Source organism: Watersipora subatra, chromosome 10 (assembly GCF_963576615.1).
Source record: "Watersipora subatra chromosome 10, tzWatSuba1.1, whole genome shotgun sequence".
Classification (NCBI taxonomy): Eukaryota; Metazoa; Bryozoa; class Gymnolaemata; order Cheilostomatida; family Watersiporidae; genus Watersipora; species Watersipora subatra.
This window is the reverse complement of record NC_088717.1, coordinates 29,025,750-29,051,915: the sequence shown is the minus strand read 5'-3', so window position 1 is coordinate 29,051,915 and position 26,166 is coordinate 29,025,750. Positions and strand designations below refer to the sequence as shown.

The following is a 26,166-nucleotide window of genomic DNA, read 5'->3' as shown; positions in this document are numbered from 1 at the left end:
TCAACCGACGATCGCCTCAACCGACGATCGCCTCAACCGACGATCGCCTCAACCGACGATCGCCTCAACCGACGATCGCCTCAACCGACGATCGCCTCAACCGACGATCGCCTCAACCGACGATCGCCTCAACCGAAAACTTGCCTAAACATGCAAATTAGTTTCAAAAATTGACAGAATTTTTGAACATAAAATTCAGTTTAGCAGAGCATTGCAGCTCCATAAATAAAAACACTAAACGCTTGCTAAATTTAAATTTTCCCTGGTCAAACTTAAAATAAATTTTATAACACACCTATCTCGCTTCTCTTCCAAATTCTGAGAATATGAATTGTAGTATAGGTCAAAACCCATCAAGCACCATGCCAGCAACCAATAAGAACAACCACTTAACAAAAAGACTTGAAGAGAAAGAAAGCTGCGAATTTGTTGCTATGATAGTGGTCAAGTTTAGACTTTGCAAAAATAATTAAAGAGATACCGCATTGATTACTTTCGAGCAACGTGTTCGGAATATGCTTCTTTAGTAATTTGGCATACGCAATAGTTGTACCAGTTCAACAAATAGGAACTCTTTAATCGATCAGTAAAAAAACAATTGACATGGCTGAATTCGCTGATCAGCGTACTTGAGACCGTCCCCTGTTCATAGATAGCAGGGTATGTAACAGACTCACATTCAGAAGATGAACCTGAGACACAATTCAGACAGTAAAAAAAAATTACTCTCCAACGAAGTTTCTAGAGGAGACCTCCAATCAGGGGCTCTGAGTGGAAAGCAATCCATACAAGAATGGTTAAGCGAGTTGATATTGTAAACTGACCGCAGACTGATTGAAATAGAGGAACACTGCCGTTTAGTTATATTTCTCTAGTAGCAGCTGCTATGTAATTCAGGTTCATTGCATGTTCATTGCACTCTACTCTCTCCAGCTACTCTACTCACTCTAGCTACTCTACTCTCTCTAGCTACTCTACTCTCTCCAGCTACTCTACTCTCTCCAGCTACTCTACTCTCTCCAGCTACTCTACTCTCTCCAGCTACTCTACTCTCTCCAGCTACTCTACTCTCTCCAGCTACTCTACTCTCTCCAGCTACTCTACTCTCTCCAGCTACTCTACTCTCTCCAGCTACTCTACTCTCTCCAGCTACTCTACTCTCTCCAGCTACTCTACTCTCTCCAGCTACTCTACTCTCTCCAGCTACTCTACTCTCTCCAGCTACTCTACTCTCTCCAGCTACTCTATTCACTCCAGCTACTCTACTCTCTCCAGCTACTTTACTCTCTCCAGCTACTCTACCCTCTCCAGCTACTCATTCCAACAGTTTTTGCCATATCCGCTGACATAGATCAAAGCATAGGAAGGTGTAACAACACCTAGTTCTCAGCACCTACTCTTATAACATATCTTATAAGCCTAGCAAGGCCAACATAAACTTGGTTCTACCTTTAAACCATAACTGTCATGAACAACTTTTATCGTATATGCTAGGTAAATCAGACACGCTGATTCCGATTTTGTACTTAAAATAAAGATTAGTCCACTAACCTTTAGAGTAATGAAGGCTTTTTTATAGCGTTTTAATATCGGTCTCGAAAACAACACGATCGGCGTAACAAGCTCCGCCCATAAATACGTGACATAACCTAGCTTTTTAGGAACAGAAGTTACGTAGGGATGTTTAGACCGATTTAGAATAATAGAGAGGGTGTTTTAAAATCCAATAATATCTAAATTCAGCCTTAAAAATAATATCAGTTCTTCTGAAAGGTAGATAAGCTATTTAGCATTGCATATTTAAAAACGCGCGATAACGACGCTAGCCTGTGATAAAACCGCACTTTTTGAGCTCATTTTTCTCGGCATTCAGCCCATTTAAACGTCATGTAACAAACTACGAGCAATTTTAAATAGTTTATACACCTTTCATAAAAAACTGAAATTATTTTACAGGCTGGATTTAGATAATAATGGGTTTTAAGACACACATCTCTATTCTTCTAAATCGGACTAAACATTCCCCGTTCCTGAAAAAGCTAGGTTTCGTCACATATTTATGGGCGGAGCTTGTAATGCCGATTGCGTTGTTTTCGAAATGGATATTGAAACGCTTTAAAAAAGCCTAAATGACTTTGAAGGTTAGTGGACTAATCTTTATTTTGAGTACAAAATCGGAATCAGCGTGTCTGATTTACCTAAAAAATACGATAAAAGTTGTTCATGACAGTTATGGTTTAACTTATGCTAAAATTATTATCACTTTTGGAGAAACATGAAAAACTGTGTGCCAGCTTTTTCAATGCCCAGATTTTATACTCCATGTATTTGACAGTACTCACTATCAGTTGCCACCACTCGCTATCAGTTGCCACCACTCGCTATCAGTTGCCACCCCTCGCCATCAGTTGCCACCCCTCGCCATCAGTTGCCACCCCTCGCCATCAGTTGCCACCCCTCGCCATCAGTTGCCACCCCTCGCCATCAGTTGCCACCCTTCGCCATAAGTTGCCACCACTCGCCATCAGTTGCCACCCCTCGCCATCAGTTGCCACCCTTCGCCATAAGTTGCCACCACTCGCCATCAGTTGCCACCCCTCGCCATCAGTTGCCACCCCTCGCCATCAGTTGCCACCACTCGCCATCAGTTGCCACCACTCGCCATCAGTTGCCACCACTCGCCATCAGTTGCCACCACTCGCCATCAGTTGCCATCACTCGCCATCAGTTGCCACCACTCGCCATCAGTTGCCACCACTCGCTATCAGTTGCCACCACTCGCTATCAGTTGCCACCCCTCGCCATCAGTTGCCACCCCTCGCCATCAGTTGCCACCATTAGCCATCAGTTGCCACCCCTCGCCATCAGTTGCCACCCCTCGCCATCAGTTGCCACCCCTCGCCATCAGTTGCCACCACTCGCTATCAGTTGCCACCACGCGCCATCAGTTGCCACCACTCGCCATCAGTTGCCACCACTCGCTATCGGTTGCCACGACTCAAGCACTAATAGCACATCTTTCAACACTTTCATAAATTACAAGTTATTAGATATTAGCATCACCAAGCCTGCGTTTTCATCACTAAGAATTTTGGCTCATTAACAACTAATTTATAAATGAAAAGAGACATGGTAAATAGCAATGCTTGATTGCGGTTGGCTGCCCAATATAGGAATCTACTAGATAATACCTAAAACAAAACTTACCAACGCGAGCAACTGATTGAGCAACAACAGGAAAACAATGGCTGATGTAGATCTCCTTCCCTTAGCTGACTTGATTAGAGTTTGTCAAAAGAGATAAGATGTATACCTAAGTCCAGTAGTTTAGTCTTTCTTGTGCAATGTTTCTTAGTGACCGCACTAATTACTACACAAGTGACCGCACTAATTACTACACAAGTGACCGCACAAATTACTACACAAGTGACCGCACTAACTGCTACACAAGTGACCGCACTAACTGCTACACAAGTGACCGCACTAACTGCTACACAAGTGACTGCACTAACTGCTACACAAGTGACTGCACTAACTGTTACACAAGTGACCGCACTAACTGCTACACAAGTGACCGCACTAACTGCTACACAAGTGACCGCACTAACTGCAACACAAGTGACCACACTAACTGCAACTACAACTTGGTTTAGTCAGAAATAACAAAACCTCCCATTTGATTACCGTACTTTTCGAACTATAAACCGCACCCCTATATAAGCCGCATCTGCTTTATTTTCCAAAAAACGATAATAAAACAATACATAAGCCGCACCTTTGTATAAGCCGCAGAACTCAGGACGGTGATTTGTAACGCGGCAGCAACTTTGCTGTTTAAAACGGAACAGAGCCTAACGGCAGTGTCTCGTAATAACCGACGCTTTTTAACCTAATGCCTAACGGAACAGTACCGTTAGGCATTGTTTCGTATTTTCTTTCACCGCTCGAGGCGCACTAACCGGAGATTCTGGTTAATGAACCCTAGCGATGAAAGAAAAAGCCACAGAATAGCCACACCCTTATATAAGCCGCATGGCTCAAATCGTCAAAAAAAAAGTAGCGGCTAATAGTCCGAAAAGTACGGTAGATAATATACAATAACATAAAATGATTTCATCGATTTTTATCAAACCAATTTATTCATGTTGTTTGCCAGTCGAAGATAAGATCACATGAAAATAAAACAGCCAATTATGAAGCTAGAAATTTATGATATGACAGCACTTGATAAGTTCGATTGAAGAATTTGCAATTGGCAGAATGTAATTTTCCCTCTCATCGCACTAGCACAGTTTGGTCGCTGAAAACATTCAGATTCAAAATCATATCAAACTTCAGATGCACTCTTCAAACTCTTCAGAATTGTCACTTTTATGTAACTTTCATTTTCTTAGTTGGCTTCCAATTTGTAATTGATGGAATAGAAGGAATAGATAATAAACATAATAAAACTGATAAAAAAACAACTCTGCAACCACTATCCCATATATCCCATATATCCCATATATCCCATATATCCCATATATCCCATATATCCCATATTCGTGACATCTACAAACAAACTCTGCAACCACTATTCCATATATCCCATACTCGTGACATCTACAAACAAACTCTGCAACCACTACCCCATATATCCCATATTCGTGACATCTACAAACAAACTCTGCAACCACTACCCCATATATCCCATATATCCCATATTCGTGACATCTACAAACAAACTCTGCAACCACTATCCCATATTCGTGACATCTACAAAGAATGACAGGCACACTTCTACTAAGCATGCAACATTCAAGTATCTCAAGCAAGCGAAACAACACCGCTAAAAAACTCCTTACATCTAATGTGGATTGCAGCTCTGCCTGCATCATACAGAATGGAGACAAATGAGTCTAGAATGAGTTTGTGCTGTGTCACTGGACATTAATATGATATGGTGCACCAGTAATATGATCATGCGATCATGGGCCTCTGCCCTAGCTATCTTACCATGGGCAAACTTGCTGGCATAAGCCTGAAAGGTTTCATCTGTGATATCGTCAGTCGTACCACAGCAGAGCAGTGCCCAGAGGCGAGTACGCGATTCGTGATCTACCGGAAGCTGGTTATTTCTCAGCAGAGATTTCACCTTGGCTACATCATGTGTCAATATTACATCTTGTATTGCCGTCAGCGTGACACTACAAAGAACAATGTCACTCGTAACAAAGTCCTAAAGTTATCTGAACCTAAATTTGATCTCTTCAACGTATACCGGCTTGCAGCTCAAGTTCTCTGTGTTATTGTACTGAGATATGATTACTAAGCCTAGTGTATGGGGAAAAGAACAAGCAAGAATCTAGTGACTCCTACACCTAAAAGGCCTATGTATAACTGCAACTGACAGAATTGCATTCACTTGTATGCGAAATACCTGGAAGAACCAGTGACACCCTGACTCGACTGAAATATATCCCAACGCTCGTATTGCTGGTTCCATTTAGACTCGCATATGAACACCACTTGTTTCATGTTGTTACAACCTCTTTCAGCTTCAGGCATTGAGCAAAGAGTAAACGGCTATTATTTCTCACCCTCGGCTCACTGCGTTAGCTATCTGCCTTCCCTTTATCACAACACGCGCAGCTTTGTAGGCACGGCTAATAGTCACGTGAGCGAATGACCGCAAGAAAGAGACTGCCACAATTGAACAGGGCATAAACAAGTTTGTCAAATTTTTTTGACCAATCAGAGAATATCAGTGAGCTGGGTCAAAGCTCTGTTATCAAAACTGCAGATCAACAAAGGAAATGGCCAATCCACAGCCAGAAACAGTTGATTAGATACAAAGAGCTCTTAATGATGATGGCATGAGGGTGGGATAGATAAGCTAAGCAAATACACTGTGTATTGTTTTTCGTAATTGTTAATGCTATGAGCAAACCAGCGTGAAGCGAGACAGCTCTAGTAGACACAAAAACAATAGTTTCTAAACAGCTGATATTCTAGCAAATCCTATTTCAGTGTTAACTACTACAGCATCCCAGAGACTACTACAACATCCCAGAGACTACTACAACATCCCAGAGACTATTACAACATCCCAGAGACTACTACAACATCCCAGAGACTACTACAACATCCCAGAGACTACTACAACATCCCAGAGATTACTACAACATCCAAGAGCCTACTACAACATCACAGAGACTACTACAACATTCCAGAGACTACTACAACATTCCAGAGACTACTACAACATCCCAGAGACTACTACAGCATCCCAAAGACTACTACAGCATCCCAGAGACTACTACAGCATCCCAGAGACTACTACAACATCCCAGAGACTTTTACAACCTCCCACAGATTACTACAACATCCAATAGCCTACTACAACATCCCAGAGACTACTACAGCATCCCAGAGAATACTACAGAATCCCACAGATTACTACAGCATCCCAGAGACTACTACAACATCCCAGAAACTACAACAACATCCCAGACTTGAAATAATTAGAAGCCTGTCAGTGAAAGTAAATTAAAAGTCTATGATGTCAGTGATAGTAAATTAAAAGTCTATGATGTCAGTGATAGTAAATTAAAAGCCTATGATGTCAGTGATAATAGATTAAAAGTCTATGATGTCAGTGATAATAAATTAAAAGCCTATGATGTCAGTGATAATAAATTAAAAGTCTATGATGTCAGTGATAGTAAATTAAAAGTCTATGATGTCAGTGATAATAAATTAAAAGCCTATGATGTCAGTAATAATAAATTAAAAGCCTTCTGATTAGTAGGCTATGATAGACCACAGGCTATGATAGACAACCATTCGCTATATAACTGACTTATTGAATGAATGATTGAAAATGTGCTTTTAATTAGAGCAATTCAAGTGTTAGTAGCTGATAAGTTTGATGAAGACAGCAGAGGATAACTCCAAGTCTGACAGCTATGTGCCAAACTTAGGATTTGTAGTAATAGTAAAAAGAAACTCACTTGGAGGACCTTGTCTTTATTGTAATGGGTGCTCCGATCAACCGCTCCAATGAGTTTTCCATTTGGTCGGGATCTACATAATCTTTGTTCATTTTTCCGATATCTAAGCGAGTCATGATGACCGATGCTGATGGCTGATACAAGCTAGATGCCTATGTTGTAGTGTACCAGGTCTATATGGTAGCGGTGCGTGTAGAGTTAGACGTGTTTAATTTGAAATGTTGGATGATTAAATGTCCTCGGTAAATCCTAAACTAGTGAGTCTTCAGTGGGAACATCAGGTTAAAATTAACCAGGTATGGCTCCAGGACTGTAGTGTTCTTTGCAGAAAGTAGCAAGGAGGTGCATCGTCTGCGAAAACACAGATAATTGGTCATTCTTAAAGGTTGACTTGCAACAACATTCACATTACAGTTATTTGGTATCAAAAGGTTCACCATGTCTTACTCTGCTGTGTCGTAGATGCAAAATATGTGGATATGTGATTACAAGCTCTTAAAAGCTCAAAAACGAACAGTTAATCGCAGCCATCACAAAAACGCCGTAGGTTGGAATCCCTCTCCAAATTTGGTAGACCCAAAATAACATTCCTGTTTGAGAAATTTCAACAAAGTTAGATATCCCAAAGTCTACAGTTTTCAATATCATCAAAAAATGGGAAAAAACTGCATCAGTGAAGAACCATAGAACTGGAAACTCTGGTAGAAACCATAAAGGAAAACTTTTAGTAATGAATACATTTACTAATTAATAGAATTATAACTTTTTGCTATCACCAACCATGGGTTTTTAATTTTTTATCGTTTCACCTAGCTATATTTGCTTTGGCAGTTTTTGCTAGTAAATTAGATTTATGATTAGAATTTAGATGTTCACTTCTCACTTGTAGAAAGTGAGGAAAATCGTTTGATCAATACACATCTTCAACTTCCAGAACCAAAGCTTCGAATCAATGGCTTGGGGTACTTATGTTTTTGTTAAACATTTATTCATTTTTAAAATTACACTCGCAATCTATCCAAATCCCAATTTGAAAGATTTCAGTAGATACGCGTTAAAATGACATATCTATGAATGGCATATATTTATTGCATTTGTTTTATTTATTACAGGATGTTTTATGTGGTCTCTCCAGCCGGAGCAGCTTTGTCAGTGCGGAAATCGCCACAAATGGGAGAGACTTGAAGTGCTGCATAAACTATGTTGTTTGAGTTTGCTGCAGTAGAGGAATTTGTCCTATTGTATGAGCTGAAACTATGTGAGTGGCAACGACTTGGATGGATATTTTTAATAAATGCTTTATGCCAAAATGAAATTTTTTTGCTCATAAAAATTATATAATAAAATAATATTGTTGAAGATAGTGCAAAACATGATTTGCAGAACATTGAATACATCATAGTCTGTTGACACCTATGCTAAAATCTTGTCTGATAGATAGTGGATTTATGAAGTGTAATCAGAGCTGTATTGACAGGTACTTTTGCATAGCTCGACCATTTGTGGAGTACTTGAATCAACTAATCAAATGTGACCAGTGAATTTTTTTCTACAAATTGATACCAATAATGACTTGATAACGTTGACTATACAAGGTACATGACTTTTAAGGATGCAGTTGGTTTCGCCACATATTCTTTTCAAAGACGTAGCTTGCTTATTTTACTTAGTAACTAGTTTCCATTGTGGGTAGAGACGGAACTGTGCCGATACAAAGACCTTATTCTACTTAGTTTGCTTGACATAATTACCGTGGACCGGTAGAATTGGGAGTCGGTATTAAGATGTTTACACAGCATTTAGAGGAAGCTAATATGACAAGTTTTTAATTTTCCTTATTTGAGGTGTTTGAGACATTGATAATTATGTATCTGTAGCTGGACTTGAAATTTTATTCTAGCCAACACGAGCAAATGCAAAATAAAATATACACCAATAGAGCCGCGCAAAACTAGACTTTTCTCGCAATAGCCGATGTGAATACGAGAAATAGAGACAGGTTGTATCACGCGTTACAACATTTTGGGCAAGTCTGGGCATGGTTTTTTGGCCTGAGCGTTTTTACCGCGATCAATTTTTTTCGATTTTAATCTTCAAATATCTTGACAATGAGATCGCCCAACACAATAAACAACATATCAACTGATAGACAAAAAAAACACATTTTTCAAGTCAATTCAAATTTGACGCAACCACATCTTCAACTCTATTGCAGCTAGCAATAGAGTTAACCTTTCACATGCGTACACCACGCAGTTAGGTTTCTATTTAGCTTACAACTACGAGTCGATCTAAGCTATAAATTCTAAAGCTATAAATACTAAGCTATAAATTTCTCGCTGCGTCCAGAGGTTTCCTCGAATATTCATTGCTTTGGAGGCGTTTGATGAACCAACAACTTGTGGTAAGAAATGAGTTTTTTTTCAAAACCATTTACTAAATTAATCATTGAACTTTACTTTGGTTCTTTGGTAAAACAGAACATTTATTTTTCCCATCCCTACCGGTCGGTTATTTGTTTTAGTGTGACAGAGGAGCCCAATAATCTGCACAACCCATTTGCAGTAAAGCTAATAAACGCAGACTGCGCAACGGTTGGTCATCTACCCCCTGAAATAAGTAGAGTAAGCAGCTTTTTCATCATACACGGAGGCACAATGACTGCAAGGGTGGTGGATGTCATTCCTAGAAAATCACCAATCATTCAGGGGGGTCTTGAAATTGAGGTAGCAGTGACCGCAGCTGCTAACGAGGAGAATATGTTTTAAAAAAGGAACAAGAACGGCTTTATGATCACAAATTTTAACCAATCGGCAGAGTGTTGCAATAGTAAGCCACAAGGAAGTTTCTGATGATAACTACCTTACCAGCTATGTAGTAGCGAGAGAATCGCCTTTAACATCTACCCAAAACAGTGACAGCGATATAGCGCTGCTATTACCAAAATAACTAGTCAGAGAGCACCATTACACGCTAGTATTTACTCATCAAGAGTATCAGTTTTATTTTATTGCCAGACAATCGCCATATGGGTCAAACTGTTTTTATTTACTCCATTCATTGTTGTAAAATTTGATTTGTATTTGAAACATTGTATATGTACAACTCAAGTTTGTATTTAATTATAATATATTTATACATAAGCTAATTCATAAGCTAAGCATAATTCATGTTAAGCTATAGATCTTTGGCTTCATCCCGAGGTTTTCATGAATGTTCATCGATTTGGAGGCTTTTTTGAACCAACAGCATGTGGTAAGTTATGAGTTTTCTCAATGTAAAGAACTGCAGGAGATTTTTCTCGATGATGATGCAGTGCCGAATTTAGAATAACTTGTGACAACCTTGAATAATTTTGTAAAGAAGTGTGATGCATTGTCAATGGGGTTAACTCAAAGCTTCGGCGATGATTTTAAAAAAAAATTGGAACTCGGCAATGTTTACTACTTCTGCTGAGCGACTAGTTTTTAATTTGAGGCAGTAGTTATTTTACCTTGTGTTTAAAAATATAACTAATTGAAAATTCACGAAATTTAATAATTCACGAAATCACGAATTATTAAAACCATAGAATATTTTCATCCTGTATGGTACATGCAAAAATAAAAATTAGCGTTTAAAAAAAATATTTGCATCGTTTGCTCGGTCAGTTGCATTCTGATTGCTGCTTTCAATGGAACGAACATCGTCTGGTTGTTCAATACCTTCCACAATGTCTTTGGACCTCAACTCTTTTTCTGCACTGCTGAACTAGTCGATATTAGCGTGGAAACAATTTTTTAACAGAGGAAAACTTTACGCGTTGCATTTTAAACAAATACATGCTATCATAAGCTTTCAGTGGCATGAGCGTTAAGCACAACTTTTAGCATAAAACTAATCATTCGTATACCATTGTAAATGGAAATGTAAATTGTAAATGTTTTTCACACACTTCAAAATATCAAGATCGTGTTAAACAAGGAACTACTAATAACCTGATACAGTTATTAATTAGTTTCATGGTGTTGCAAGTCTTAATTTAAAAAAAACCTTGAAGTTGGATGAGATAATTAATTGTTATGGGTGTAAACGATTAATTACTAATACGATTTTGTGGACACTTTTTTATTGATTCTCTGCTATTATAGTGGCGGTCAAATAGAGGTGGCGTTCCAATAGAGGTGGAGTTCAAATAGAGGTGGCGGTCAATTAAAGGTTTTACGGTAACTACTCTCTCATGGCTAATGGAACTGCCTATTCAATTAATGATATGACAGTCACAATAGAGCGCTGCTAACTCCTTATCAGAAAGCAAACTATACTTCTATTGTTTATGTAAAACATTTCATCGCTTCAAGTTTTTATATATATTCAAGATATATATATTCTAACCTCATATATCATCAATAGGTAGATGTTATAAAGCGCAACTATAAATTTTAACCCAACAAGAATTCTAATGGAAACACACAGAGACTGCTGAAAGCAGTAATTACTATTTTGCATCAAATGTATTCAAGTTCATATTATTTTGTTAACTCTTAAATACAGACAGCTAAAAGAACGTTTAAATAGTTTAAAACATCACAACTGATGCACATATGTGAATCCCTATAGCTCAGCATTGTTAAAATATGGCTGCCGATAACACCATGCCAACAATAAAAAAATAAAAAAAACTTCTCAAGTCAGCAGAGCTTATCGTTCAGTTATGTTATTTATTCAATTAAGCCTGTTCATATATTGTACAAGCAAAGAGCAGAATTGCCAGTTTCAGTCCAACAAAAATCGTGACAAACGCCTACATGTAGTTCTAAATTGTAACTGTAGAATATTTTACAAACTGTAGCTTTGGCAGTGATATGAATGCAGATTTGTTTAAGCTACAAAGTGTATAACAAGAAGCACCTCAGATATAGTTTAAACTTAAATAAAAAAATTGCACTTTATTGACAACTGGCTGAATGCCCGGCGTTGCCCTGGTAATAAAGGTCTTTGCACGGAAACTTTGTTTTTATTTAACATATAACAAAAGTTACCATTCCAACTTTCAAACTGCATACCATGAGAAAAGTCTTTTGTGCAGTTTAAATAAATTAAGAGAAAAAATAAAACAACTGTAAAGGTTTTCAAATTTTGTCAAATAAGTGATGGTAGCAAAAAATTAGTTTGGCAACAATTTAATTGTATGCATACGGTATACACTATATGCATACGGTATACACTATATGCATACGGTATACACTATATGCATACGGTATACACTATATGCATACGGCATACACTATATGCATACGGTATACACTATATGCATACGGTATACACTATATGCATACGGTATACACTATATGCATACGGTATACACTATATGCATACGGTATACACTATATGCATACGGTATACACTACATGCATACGGTATACACTATATGCATACGGTATACACTATATGATAAGTGCAACACATTTTTAAGGTCTATATAGTTCAGTGGTTAAGCGTGTAGATTGAAAGATTGAAGTTCTAATTACCGTGAGTTCAAACACAGCAAGCAGCAAGCTTTCAATCCAAGATTTTAATAGCTATAGCTGGACATACACAAACTTTGAGAAATATAAACTGTAAAACACTCGTTTTATATGCCTTTCACCAGTTCAAGTACAAGTTGGTAAAACTGCTGATTGTCAGTGTAGAGACAATCAAACCGAGAGTTTGTTTCTAATTGTGGACTTACACACCAAAAAATTCAGCTAATAGCTAAGAATCAAATTTCAAACACAAAGCATATAAAAACCATTACACCTCATACCAGATACCAACACCAGACGCCAATTTACATTATAGAAGTGTTAGGCAAAAGAGCTTCTTCTTTAAATACACAATTTACTAAATTGGTACAATTGACCGGTGTAAATAAAACTATCTACTGAATTTTAACTCCATGACTTCGTGTTAAGGAAGAATATTTCAATATGAATACAAAACATTAAAAGTTCTACTATGTGCGAAGCATTCAAGTTTAAAAAAGGAAACTGCAGGTTGCATTACAATAGATACAGTAGCTGGCAGTTGGTAGAGTAATCACTAGATAGCAATCGCTAGATGATAGTAATTACTACTAACATAGCAATACAGAATTAACATAGCGATACAGAATTAACATAGCAATACAGAATTAACATAGCAATACTGAGTTAACATAGCAATACAGAGTTAACATAGCAATACAGAGTTAACATAGCAATACAGAGTTAACATAGCAATACAGAATAAACATAGCAATACAGAGTTAACATAGCAATACAGAGTTAACATAGCAATACAGAATAAACATAGCAATACAGAGTTAACATAGCAATACAAAGTTAACATAGCAATACAGAGTTAACATAGCAATACAGAGTTAACATAGCAATACAGAATAAACATAGCAATACAGAGTTAACATAGCAATACAGAGTTAACATAGCAATACAAAGTTAACATAGCAATACAGAGTTAACATAGCGATACAGATTTAACATAGCAATACAGAGTTAAAGGTTGACTTGCAACAAAATTCACATTACCGTTATTTGATATGAAAAGATTCACCATGTCTTACTCTGTTGTGTTGTAGGTGCAAAATATGTGGAAAGGTGATTACAAGCTCTTAAAAGCTCAAAAACGAACAGAAAATCGCAGCCACACGAGACCGCCGTAGTTTGGATTCCCTTTCCAAAACGGCTCAAATGTGATGTAGTTGTGAGAGATGGTGTCTGTTTACACTTTCCTGCAACCTTATTCGTCGAAATATTTTCACAAATATACTTCACGCATTCAATAAAACTATGTCTATTGTTCTTACGAGTCTATTTTATCGTCATTGTAATGCTGTCACTTTTAGCAACATAGCAATGCAGAATTAATAAAAAATTCGAAGACAGTGTGTATTGCTGAATCATCATTTACACCCTTTGACAGGCAAACATGGCCGCCTAGGAAATTACTGGTTAAGCATTTCACAAGTGCAATCAAGCAGGATTTTTATTTTCACGTTACCTTGTTCTTCTTGTAGTATTTTGCCATAGCTATTTAAAGAGCTATTTAAAGCACATAAATTACATAATTTTTTTATTGTATATTTCAATACATCAGAGTCTTGGCTTTCGAATGAGCTATTGTTTGCCATGGTGAGGCAGACATTGGTTGGTGTTTATAGGATTTCCCCAGAGCTCTATCGCGAAAAGGTTTACTGGCATAGTTTCGAAAATTGTGACGTCACAATTCTCATATTCGTTGTTGTGTGCTCTTACCGCTTATTTATCAACTATGAAAGTGACGATAATGATGCTAGTGGCAGGCGAAGGTAGGACAACTCCAGAGAACGAATGAAGATGACAAAGGAAACAGTGTCATTAGTTCTCCATGTATATATTATTTCTATGATAAGTACCTCAGACTCCAAGAACCATACTATATTTTCCCGATGATATTATGCACTAGCTCTTTATTTTTAATGTGATGTTAAGGGTGACGACTGAGACTAATTAATTAAAACTTACAGTAACTACACTAGACGCTCTTTAAACCTACAGTAATTACAGTAGACGCTCTTAAAACCTAACTACAGTAGACGCTCTTAAAACCTAACTACAGTAGACGCTCTTAAAACCTAACTACAGTAGACGCTCTTAAAACCTAACTACAGTAGATGCTCTCAAAACCTAACTACAGTAGACACTCTTAAAACCTAACTACAGTAGACGCTCTTAAAACCTAACTACAGTAGACGCTCTTAAAACCTAACTACAGTAGACGCTCTTAAAACCTAACTACAGTAGACGCTCTTAAAACCTAACTACAGTAGATGCTCTCAAAACCTAACTACAGTAGACACTCTTAAAACCTAACTACAGTAGACGCTCTTAAAACCTAACTACAGTAGACGCTCTTAAAACCTAACTACAGTAGACGCTCTTAAAACCTAACTACAGTAGACGCTCTTAAAACCTACAGTAACAACAGTAGACGCTCTTGAAACCTAATTACAGTAGACGCTTTTAAAACCTACAGTAACTACAGAAGACGCTCTTAAAACCTAACTACAGTGGACGCTTTTAAAACCTACAGCAACTACAGTAGACGCTTTTAAAACCTAACTACACTAGACTCTCTTTAAACGTATATCTTCTATAACATAAATGTAACATAACTTAAAACAATTTCTGTAAAGCTTTTGCTTCGTACTCGTAAACAATTCCATATAACATACAGTGTGAACTTTGAATCAAATTTAATAACTCGTCAGAGCGAGTTACTAAATTCAAATTAAATAGCACGTATCTCGTGTTTAACTTTCAAAGTATCGCTTTCCCTCATGTTGCGCTTGAGAGAGAAAACGCTGTACAGGGTTATCTCCACTATGTATATATATATACATGTATATATATATATATACATATATATATATGTATATATATATACATGTATATATATATACATGTATATATATACATGTATATATATATACATGTATATATATATATATATATATATATATATATATATATATATATATATATGTATATGTGTACTAGTACTCTAGCAGTCTATTTTTCCATGAGAATAGTCAGGTGTGGCGATAAAGTGCAGACAAATAGTAGCTGTGAAATTATTCAGTGTTCAGTATTCAGTGTGGGTGTTAGTGTCTATCTATTGAAGTATTGAACTTTCAAAGTATCGCTTTCCCTCATGTTGCGCTTGAGAGAGAAAACGCTGTACAGGGTTATCTCCACTATGTATATATATATACATGTATATATATATATATACATGTATATATATACATGTATATATATACATGTATATATATATACATGTATATATATATATATATATATACATGTATATGTGTACTAGTACTCTAGCAGTCTATTTTTCCATGAGAATAGTCAGGTGTGGCGATAAAGTGCAGACAAATAGTAGCTGTGAAATTATTCAGTGTTCAGTATTCAGTGTGGGTGTTAGTGTCTATCTATTGATCTTTTACTGATCTGTCTACTGATCTGAATGTCATGAGTTGCAGTATCATCAAAAGCTATACTTTTATTATAACCTTGAACCTGTTCGACAGATATGCAGACAGCCCAATAGACACTACCCTTATTATGGTAGTTACATTTTTGCTTTACAGTGTGCCCTCGAGTTACGATGACCTTGTTATACGATTTTTTCGTCTTCAATATAAAACACTATATTTTTGTGCCCTTGCCGTACAACATTTGTCGCCATTCGATATCAACAAAAAGTTCTCTTGAAATCTAAATTTAGCAGTCGGTGTGCTATGTCGCAATAACGAAGATGCCAATATGCTATTCGCCGAAACCCCTCCCAAAATGCGTGAAAAAAAATCGAGGCTTGCTCTTTCTCAGTTTAGCGTTATTTGTTATTAGTTGTTGTAAAAGCGAAACTGGAAGCAGATAGGTAATAAAATTTTAGCCGATGAAAACATTGAAGTTTAGTAAAATATATGCTAAAGCTAAATATTAATATAAACTATATATACATGTAGCTATAAGCTACATGTATATATAGCTATAAAGCTATATATACATGTAGCTTTAAGTATCTTTGGTAAGCTGAATTCATTAAAGTTAAATTCAACGTTTATGCTACATACTTGTCTCGGAGATGAGAACCCCCTACGATACGTATTGCACATAATACATTGTAATATTACATTTTATCGCAGATCAAAACCACTAAATTCACAAAAGTAACTGTAGGTAACTATAGTTACTAAGGTTAACATATCATTTTGCTACTAAATTTTATTATGTAGAGTAAGTATATAAAATTTTGATGATCTTCAGCAGGGGTGTTTGCATTAGATATTTACTATGAGTTTCTACACCACTCTACGAAATTTTCGCCTTACGATGCCAAGACTGGAACGAATTAAAATCGTATGGCGAGGGTTCACTGTACTCTATTTTATGCATAAAACATTTTTATTGTTTTCCCTTTGCAAAATGGACCTTGCTGTCTAAAATAAGAGAAAAAATCTAGGTAAATTTATTCACCATGAATTGAGTGAATGTGATGAGAAATAAAAGAAAAACTGGTCGATACAAACCAATAATACTAAAGTTACGGTACAGTTCTTCAGTCATCTCGGTACATGTTTTTCAAAGTTTGTCGTCTATCTGTCCTACGGTATGTCTAGCTATAGCTATTCAAATCTTGGAACTAAAATTTCACTATTTGCTGGATTTGAACTCATGAAGATTGCAACCGCCGGTCTAGTAATCCAGTTGCCTAAACACCAGTCTACGGCTCTTACAATTCACAGCTCTTACTATATACAGTGTACACTGTGTACACTGTATACACTGTATATACTCTTTTCTCGATAGCACATGCTAAATGTCGTATTAATTGAAACTTTATGAATCCTATTAACTCTATGAAACACAATGCTTTTTCGCGTTTCCGCGAAGTTCTTTTTCCAGTCAAATTTATCCATGTACACAAACGAAATTCATTCATGAAAGCTTTTAAAGAAAACCATCAATCAACTTCATGCCTTGGTTCCACACATTCAACTAATTTATATCAACCAACCATAGAGTTATCTCCCCCTAGAGTGATAACTGTGCATTCAACAACACGAGCGTTTCCGGTGCCAACAAGGAGCGTTTAGGCCACGCCCCTTTTTTGTGCTAGTCAATCGTAGTGATCGACTGAACAATAACGTCAGTCATGAGAATGATCAGGAATTTCCAGTTAAGATAGTAATTATTGCTCATATTAAAGAAATGATGATTATAGTTTATTACTCTAATATATGCTTATTATTTAAAGCAATTCAATACCTACATGCATTGCAAAGGCACTGAATAGATGGTGTTAAGTAAGTGAGTTTAATGCAATCAGTTACTCCAATGATATACAGCCCCCACACATGAGGGGCTGTATATCATTGGTTATTCATAGATAAGATAGATAGTCATACTGGGGTTGTATTACATTGGTGTGATGGGAAGCTAATTGACTGCCATCAACTGAAAGTATTGACATTGTATGGTGATAGAGTGATTCATTGTCACCTCAGTTCACAAACAGCCCTTGCATGTAATATTAGATTTCAATACATATCAATCAAATACATAGACTAGCTTGAAGCAAAGATGTCCACTAGTTAGTGGACATCTTTGCTTGATGTAAGCAAGCAAAAAGTTTGAAAGTTAGAGTGGCAAATGTTGTTATATGTTAGATAAAAATAAATTATACTTAATTATACTAAATTATAATTAGTTAAAAATAAAATAGACTTTTTATTACTTTATTTATTAAATAAAGTAATAAAAATTAGCTATGATTACAATAATTTTTTATTGTAATCATAGCTAAACAGATTATATTTAGCATTACTTGCTAATTATTTTACATTTAAACACGTTTGCAGTTTCATTTTTCTTCTTAATTTATTTTAACAAAAAACTTCTTTCATGATATGAAGTTTAAAAGTGGTAGTTGTTTGAAAAAGCTTGAAAACATTTACAGTTGTTTTTATTTTCTCTCTTCTCTTCATTTATTTCAATTACACAAAACACTTTTCATAATATGTAGTTTGAAAGTTAAAATAGTAAATGTTGTTATATGTTAAATAAAAATAAATTATACTTAATTCTACTAACTATAATTATATAAAAATAAAATAGACTTTTTATTACCTTATTTATTAAATAATTTTCCATTGTAATCATAGCTAAACAGATTATATTTAGCCATTACTTGCTAATTATTTTACATTTAAACACATTTACAGTTTTTTTTCCTATTTTATTTCAATAAAACACTTCTTTCATGATATGAAATTTAAAAGTTGTAGTTGTTTGAAAGAGCTTGCAAACCTTTAGAGTTGTTTCTTTTTCCTCTTAATTCATTTAAACTGCTTAAAAATATTTTCTCATGATATGAAGTTTAAAAGTTAGAATAGTAAATGTTATATAAAAATAAATTTTCTGTCCACATACTTTTTTATTACTCGGGCAACACCGGGTAGTACAGCTCATAGTTGATGGCATTTGATTAGCTTCCCATCACACCTATGTAATACAACCCCAGAATGACTATCTATCTTATCTATGAGTAACTGCTTGCATTACCTTCACTTTCACTCACTATCTATTCAGTGCCTTGGCAAGTCATGTAGGTATCAGGGATTACGTGTATGTCACAATTTCCATTTTCATAATTCATTTCCATATTATTTCTATTTCCATAACATTTCTCTACATTTCCATATTATTTCCATAACATTTCCATAATTCATTTCCATATTATTTCCATTTCCATAAAAGTTCCATAATTCATTTCCATATTAATTCCATTTCCATAATTCATTTCCATATTATTTCCGTTTCCATATCATTTCCATTTCCATAATTCATTTCCATATTAATTCCATTTCCATAATTCATTTCCATATTATTTCCATTTCCATGTTATTTCCATTTCCATGTTATTTCCATTTCCATGTTATTTCCATTTCCATAATTCATTTCCATATTAATTCCATTTCCATAATTCATTTCCATTTCTATATTATTCCCATTTCCATAATTCATTTCCATATTAATCCCATTTCCATAATTCATTTCTATATTAATTCCATTTCCATAATTCATTTCCATATTAATTCCATTTCCATAATTCATTTCCATATTATTTCCATTTCCATGTTATTTCCATTTCCATGTTATTTCCATTTCCATAATTCATTTCCATATTAATTCCATTTCCATAATTCATTTCCATATTATTTCCATTTCAATAATTCATTTCCATATTAATCCCATTTCCATAATTCATTTCCATATTAATTCCATTTCCATAATTCATTTCCATATTATTTCCATTTCCATGTTATTTCCATTTCCATGTTATTTCCATTTCCATAATTCATTTTCATATTAATTCCATTTCCATAATTCATTTCCATATTATTTCCATTTCCATATTATTTCCATTTCCATAATTCATTTCCATATTAATCCCATTTCCATAATTCATTTCCATATTATTTCCATTTCCATATTATTTCCATTTCCATAATTCATTTCCATATTAATTCCATTTCCCTACTTTATTTCCATTTCCATATTATTTCCATTACCATAATTCATTTCCATATTATTTCCATTTCCATAAAAGTTCCATAATTCATTTCCATATTAATTCCATTTCCATAATTCATTTCCATATTATTTCCATTTCCATAATTCATTTCCATATTATTTCCATTTTCATACCATTTCCATACTTGTAAAATAAAATTTCCATATCCATTTCCCTAAAATTATGGAAATATTTATGTTTATGGAAATGAAAAAGTAAACATTTCCATAATATGTTTAGCAATCCCTGGTAGGTATTGAATTGCTTTAAATAATAAGCATATATTAGAGTAATTTAAACTATAATCATCATTTCTTTAATATGAGCATTAATTACTATCTCAACTGGAATTCATGATCCTTGTTTAACCCTTCTCATGGCTGATGTTATTGATCTAGTCAATCACGACGACTGACTAGCACAAAAAAGAGGCGTGGCCTAAACGCTCCTTGTTGGCACCGGAAACGCTCGTGTAGTTTTCACTCTAGGGGGAGATAACTCTATGCAACCGACTACCTGACCCCTGCCCAAGCCAAGTTATTCTACAAAACCAGCAAATTCAAGAAAGAACATAACTACAAGTTTGCCTGGACTACCAACCTGAATATATACCTAAGAAAGACTAGTGATTCTCCCTTGATTCACATCAAATGTGAATACGATCTTAAGCATCTAGAATAATCAATGCCTTGAAAGTCATTGATTAGATAACTCTCTAGATATTATGAATCCAAGTATCACATGTGCAAACTACATGATTGATCAATTGGACCTAGTGTTGGGCAGGTATTGGGTTATCCGCTCTTACCGATACCGAGGGATTCTCGGTATCCGAGGAAACCAATCATTTTCGGTGACAGCTAGGTATCCGCGGCCGGTTTGATATGATCGGTATTTATCCGTAAAAGGCTACCGGTAAATGGTTATACGGATATCCGGAGAGATTTTTAAAACGCTTCGTCACGAACATGCTAATCTCAGCACGCATTGGCGAACAAATTCAACGAAAATTTCCACGCTTACTGTATCTATTATTATATTACGTTACATTGATAATGCCACCAGCCTCGAAGGTTTGGGAGTTCTCCACAGATGGGAGGATGTATAAATACTCTAACGGGACTGGACTCTAATTGGACTGCGTATAATTATGTGATTACATTACCTGATTACAATATGTGATAGCAAGATTTCTGTAAACTGTTTCAGTATATTTAACAAAGAGAGCTCCTTGCCATTATCTATCTGTTATTTATTATACATAACATTTGTATCAATAACTATATTTTTTAATAGAATAAACAATAAAAACATCTATCATGAAAATTATATTTCCATTTTTCTTTTCTTTTTTGGCTTTCTAAAACAAGGGGTCTCTTTGCCGTAACAATATACTGCTGACTAAAGAATGCTTTTTGCACAGGCTACTTTTTGCACAACGATGAAAGTTGTTCGAGACAGTTATGAATTAAAGTTTAAACCATTAAACTTTAAACCATTTAAAGACACACTGAGAACCACATACCGAACAATAGTACCGACAATACCGTACTTTCTTAGTTGGCAAAGGATACCGAAGATGATAAATACCGAGGATACCGATACCGGGAAAACCGATAAAAATGTGCAAGGATATCCGATCCGGCACTAAATTAGATACCGGTCCAACACTAATTGGACCCTATTATGTTGGACTCAATTTGCGTCCTTAATGCTAATGTACAAAGTCTAGGAAAGAAATTTCAGAAATCGGACACTATGAATTCTTTAATTCCTAAACCCTTTGATGTTTTGTCTAACTGAAACTTTTATTTATGATAATGAAACACCTTACTTTCACCTACCTAACTATTCTTTTACAAGTGTTCGGAGATCAAACCGAGCTGGAGGAGTTGGAGCCTTCATACGCAATGGCATAGCTGACAACATTGAACGCCGCGAAATAAAATTTACAGGCTCGGAAGCCTTACAGATAACGTTAAACGGCGGTATGTTCCCTCAACTTGAAACTGGCCTCACCCTCTTAATCATCTATCGACAACCATCCCCAAGCAAATTAGAATTCTTAGATGAGCTACATAAATTTCTTGAAAATGAAGGCGGAACAAAACAGATTGTACTACCCTAGGACACTTATGTATTCGCGGCATCTAACTTTCGCATTTTCGCGGTGTAATCCTCTCGCGAAAATTTAATGAGCGAAACTAAACTATCATAACAACGAGCGAAAACGCGAAGTTAAATAGCTTTGTTCATTGATATCCACAATAAAATCGTAATATTAGAAATGCAGGCAACTTTCGTCTGTGGTTAGGATAAATGGGAAATTTCTGGTAAACTCATTATAGCTAATACACCAACTGAGCAGCATGGCAAAGCAATATCAGTTTAGCCACCGAATTTGTAACTGATGAGGATGAAAGTCTGGTAGGTGAAGTCGTAAAATTGAAGAATAATTATTGCAGTGATGAATTTTATTACCATCCAAAAACAATATCAACCCTCATTAGGTTCAACCACATTATCTCTTTCACTGCCAACCATGTACAAATTTGTTACCGGCCTAGTGCCAGCCATTTTACCGAAATTGCCGATATTGCTTCATGAAATGTCTGCAGTATTTTTCAAGTTCTACTTTAATTATCTGTATAATCACTAAAATCTAAATTGGCTATTATGTCATCAACAACTAATTACCTGTTTTATAACTCGCGCGGGGTAATTAATGAACTCACAGAAAAATGTTCGTTTTTAGATTAGAAATTCTCAAACAAAAGTTTAAAATTGCTTAGTTGTTTTAGGCTGATTTTATAGAGAACTCTTCGGACAACACAGCCAATTTCATAAAACACTTAAAGACTGTGGGTTATGTGGTCAACAAATAATAAAATCAGGTTACCAGACAATTGCTGAGAAAGTCCAAAAATGGGTTTATGTCAGTGGCCCCTAGAATACGCATAAATGCGTTTATGGCAGCGTAAGGGTTATACAGTTTTGGTTGTGAAGTTGGTTGTTACCTATCTATTTTCTTCTTCTAGGGATTCGAGTGTGAAAGTCACGACAGGAGGGACCTAGACGTCATTGATAGTCTAAGAAACAAATGGCAGCAAGTGATCAAATTGAATTGTCGATCTCACCCACACATTTCAACCTGTGGTTTACAAATACGAACTATTCCCAAATTGAATTTTTTTCTTATTAGTGAACTGAACCTGAGGAATGTAATGTTTTTTCCACTGAATTTATTTTCACACCACTATATTTTCGCACTCATCAGAGCCGCGAAATTAAGTTGCAGCGAAATTTTACTATGTGTGCTACTCACGAAACTAAATACTAGCGAAATATAAGTGTCCTAGGGTAGGAGATATCAATATTGACATTTTAAATTCTACTCAGGTGAGTAGATTGTATAATAACATTTTAGCACAGTCCAACTATCTCCATACTGTCATGCACTATTCCTACTCGCATAAAAGCCTGTCTTGACCACATTATCATAAACTTTGACAATTTTTCCATACAGAGTGGTATCATTCATACTGACATAAGCTACCATTTGCCAACTTTTATTGCTCTGCACCCCACCAACTTCAGACCACAATTCTCCGTATCATCACAATCATTCGTATCATCGCTCTTTCAAAACCTATGACAAACAAGCTTTTATTTCTGATCTTTTTAACACCAACTGGCGCTCAATATATGAAACAAACTCTACTGAAACAAAGTATAACACTTTCTTAGACATCTTTGAAACAATTTGCAACAAGCATGTTCCTTTCATTAATAACCTTTCATCACCTAATCACAAAACTAACAGAAAACCTTAGATCTCGACTCGTATATACAAGCTTATTTTAAAGCGAGACTACCTCTCCTCTTGAACACTCAACTGACCACTTAACTCAAAGTTAAAAACTGGATATAAAATGTTAAGGAATCAAATAACCATGGAACTGCGCAATGCCAAATCTAACTATTTTGAATCCCTAATAAAAAATGCTTCTGGGCCCAAACACCTCTGGCAAATTTTAAACAATGGGATTGGCAAAACTAAATCATCATCATCAGCCCCAAAAAACATAATACATAATGAAAAAGAACTGACTACAGAGATTGATATAGCCAACACCTTTAACAACTATTTTACTTCTATTGGTCCGTCCCTGGCACAAAATTTTGAAAAGTTTAACCATAATCCAGTAGAGCTAACACAAAGGATAGCAACAAAAAGTTTAACTTTCAAATTATCGCAAGTCAGCATAAATGATGTAACCAAACTTCTAAAAAAGGTTAATCCAGCCAAAGCAACCGGATTTGATAACATTCCATCAAAATTAGTTAATGAAGCGGCGGCAGAGGCTATTGCTCCTGTAATAGCTGAAATTTTAAACACCTGCTTAACAACTTCTCAAGTATCAAGTAAAATAAAAGTCGCTAAAGTAAAACCCTTATTTAAAAAAAGCTCAAACAAAATTTGTTCTAATTACAGACCCATTAGTTTGCTACCAGTGCTAAGTAAGATGATTGAAAAAGCTGTAAACAGATTATGGAATACCTTGAGGGTAATTTACTGCATAATGATGGGCAATATGGTTTTAGGAAAAAGCGCAGCACCAAGGATGCACTAATTAAATTGACTAATGTTTTAAAATCCTTAAACGATGGTAAATGTGTTCTTGGCATCGTTCTAGATTTTAGTGAAGCCTTTGACACAATAGATATTGTACTCCAAACTCCACAATCTTAATTTTGACATCACCGCAATTAACTGGATTAAAAGCTATCTACCTGACTGTAAACAACACACTATCATTGGTAACACTATATCTTCCATACTAGATTTAACATGTGGTATACCTCAAGGTTCCATCTTTGGTCCAACTCTTTTTTTAATATATATAAATGATTTAACACATGTCACCAACTTTTTCACACCTTTGCTCTATGCAGCTGACACTAATCTCTTTTTCGAATCCTCTAACATCAACGAGCACATAGATTGTTTAAATAACGAACTTCTCGCTATTCAAAACTGGTGCACTTCTAACAAACTCACCTTAAATGTTGATAAGACTAATTTCATGTTACTAAAAAACCACCAAAATAATTTCATCTAGATAACACTAGAGAACTCAGGTTGTATCTTTTTAACATGCGAATAAAACCGATGACGACAAGCCCAACGCACCGACTAGCTATGCTATTGCGTATTATGGGCTTCATCACTCCTCCAGCTTTTTTATTTTGCTCAACTATATTCGTTGATGAAAATAAATCACAAATCACAAAATCAGTTTTTCATAAGGTTCCATTGCTAAATCCCGGTCAAGGTCAACACTTTCCATGCGAACAATTGTATTATTGAGTAGGAATAGCCTCTACATTCTCTCTTCATTCGGTCAGACAAAAACAGTCTGATATCCCATCTTTACATGGAGAGTAGCCTGTCTTGACAAGCTGTTGTTTTGCGTAGTTGTCCCCCCGTCGAGCGGCGAGCAACATCAGCTTGTCACAAGACGTACTGCACCTGATGCATCAGCTGCACTTATAAGGAGTTGTTCTCTTCCGTCTACGCGGCTTGGCCGCGATGTTATGTCGGTCGCTCCATTGGTAATCATAACGGATTTCACGCAAAAATTTATGTAGAAAAATTAAGATAAGAACGTTTAACTGGTGACCCCTATCTGCAGTAAACTTTATTAGACTTGGAGAACTTAGGCAACAACAGCGACTAAACATGTTGTTATTTGTGCGCTCAGTCAGTTTTATTTCTATTTTTGCATCAGTCAGTTTTATTTGTTCTTATGGATTTTATTTTGAGTTTATTTTATTGTCAAGTTCTACTAAGGTTTATCACAGAAACTGGTCTTTGGTTAAACGTTGTAATCTTGTTTTTTTTTCTACATAAATTTTTGCGTGAAATCCGTTATGATTACTAATGGAGCGACCGACATAACATCGCGGCCAAGCCGCGTAGACGGAAGAGAACAACTCCCTATAAGTGCAGCTGATGCATCAGGTGCAG

General features: G+C 35.7%; 1 protein-coding gene across 2 annotated transcripts in view; it reads right to left on the bottom strand.

Moving 5' to 3' along the window:
- LOC137407360 (GTPase-activating protein skywalker-like) overlaps nucleotides 1-26,166 on the bottom strand; it is a 70,103-nt gene that overhangs the window by 33,926 nt on the left and 10,011 nt on the right. Inside the window, exons 2-3 of one of the 2 annotated variants that reach the window (XM_068093991.1) lie at nucleotides 6,993-7,343; nucleotides 4,996-5,186 (exon numbers count right to left, since the gene is read on the bottom strand). In XM_068093991.1, the coding sequence (XP_067950092.1) occupies nucleotides 4,996-5,186; nucleotides 6,993-7,108 (307 nt within the window). In that variant the 5' untranslated portion in view covers nucleotides 7,109-7,343. Of the gene's footprint in view, nucleotides 1-4,995; nucleotides 5,187-5,419; nucleotides 5,607-6,992; nucleotides 7,344-26,166 lie in introns of those variants that run through there. The other variant, XM_068093990.1, reaches the window with a different exon arrangement.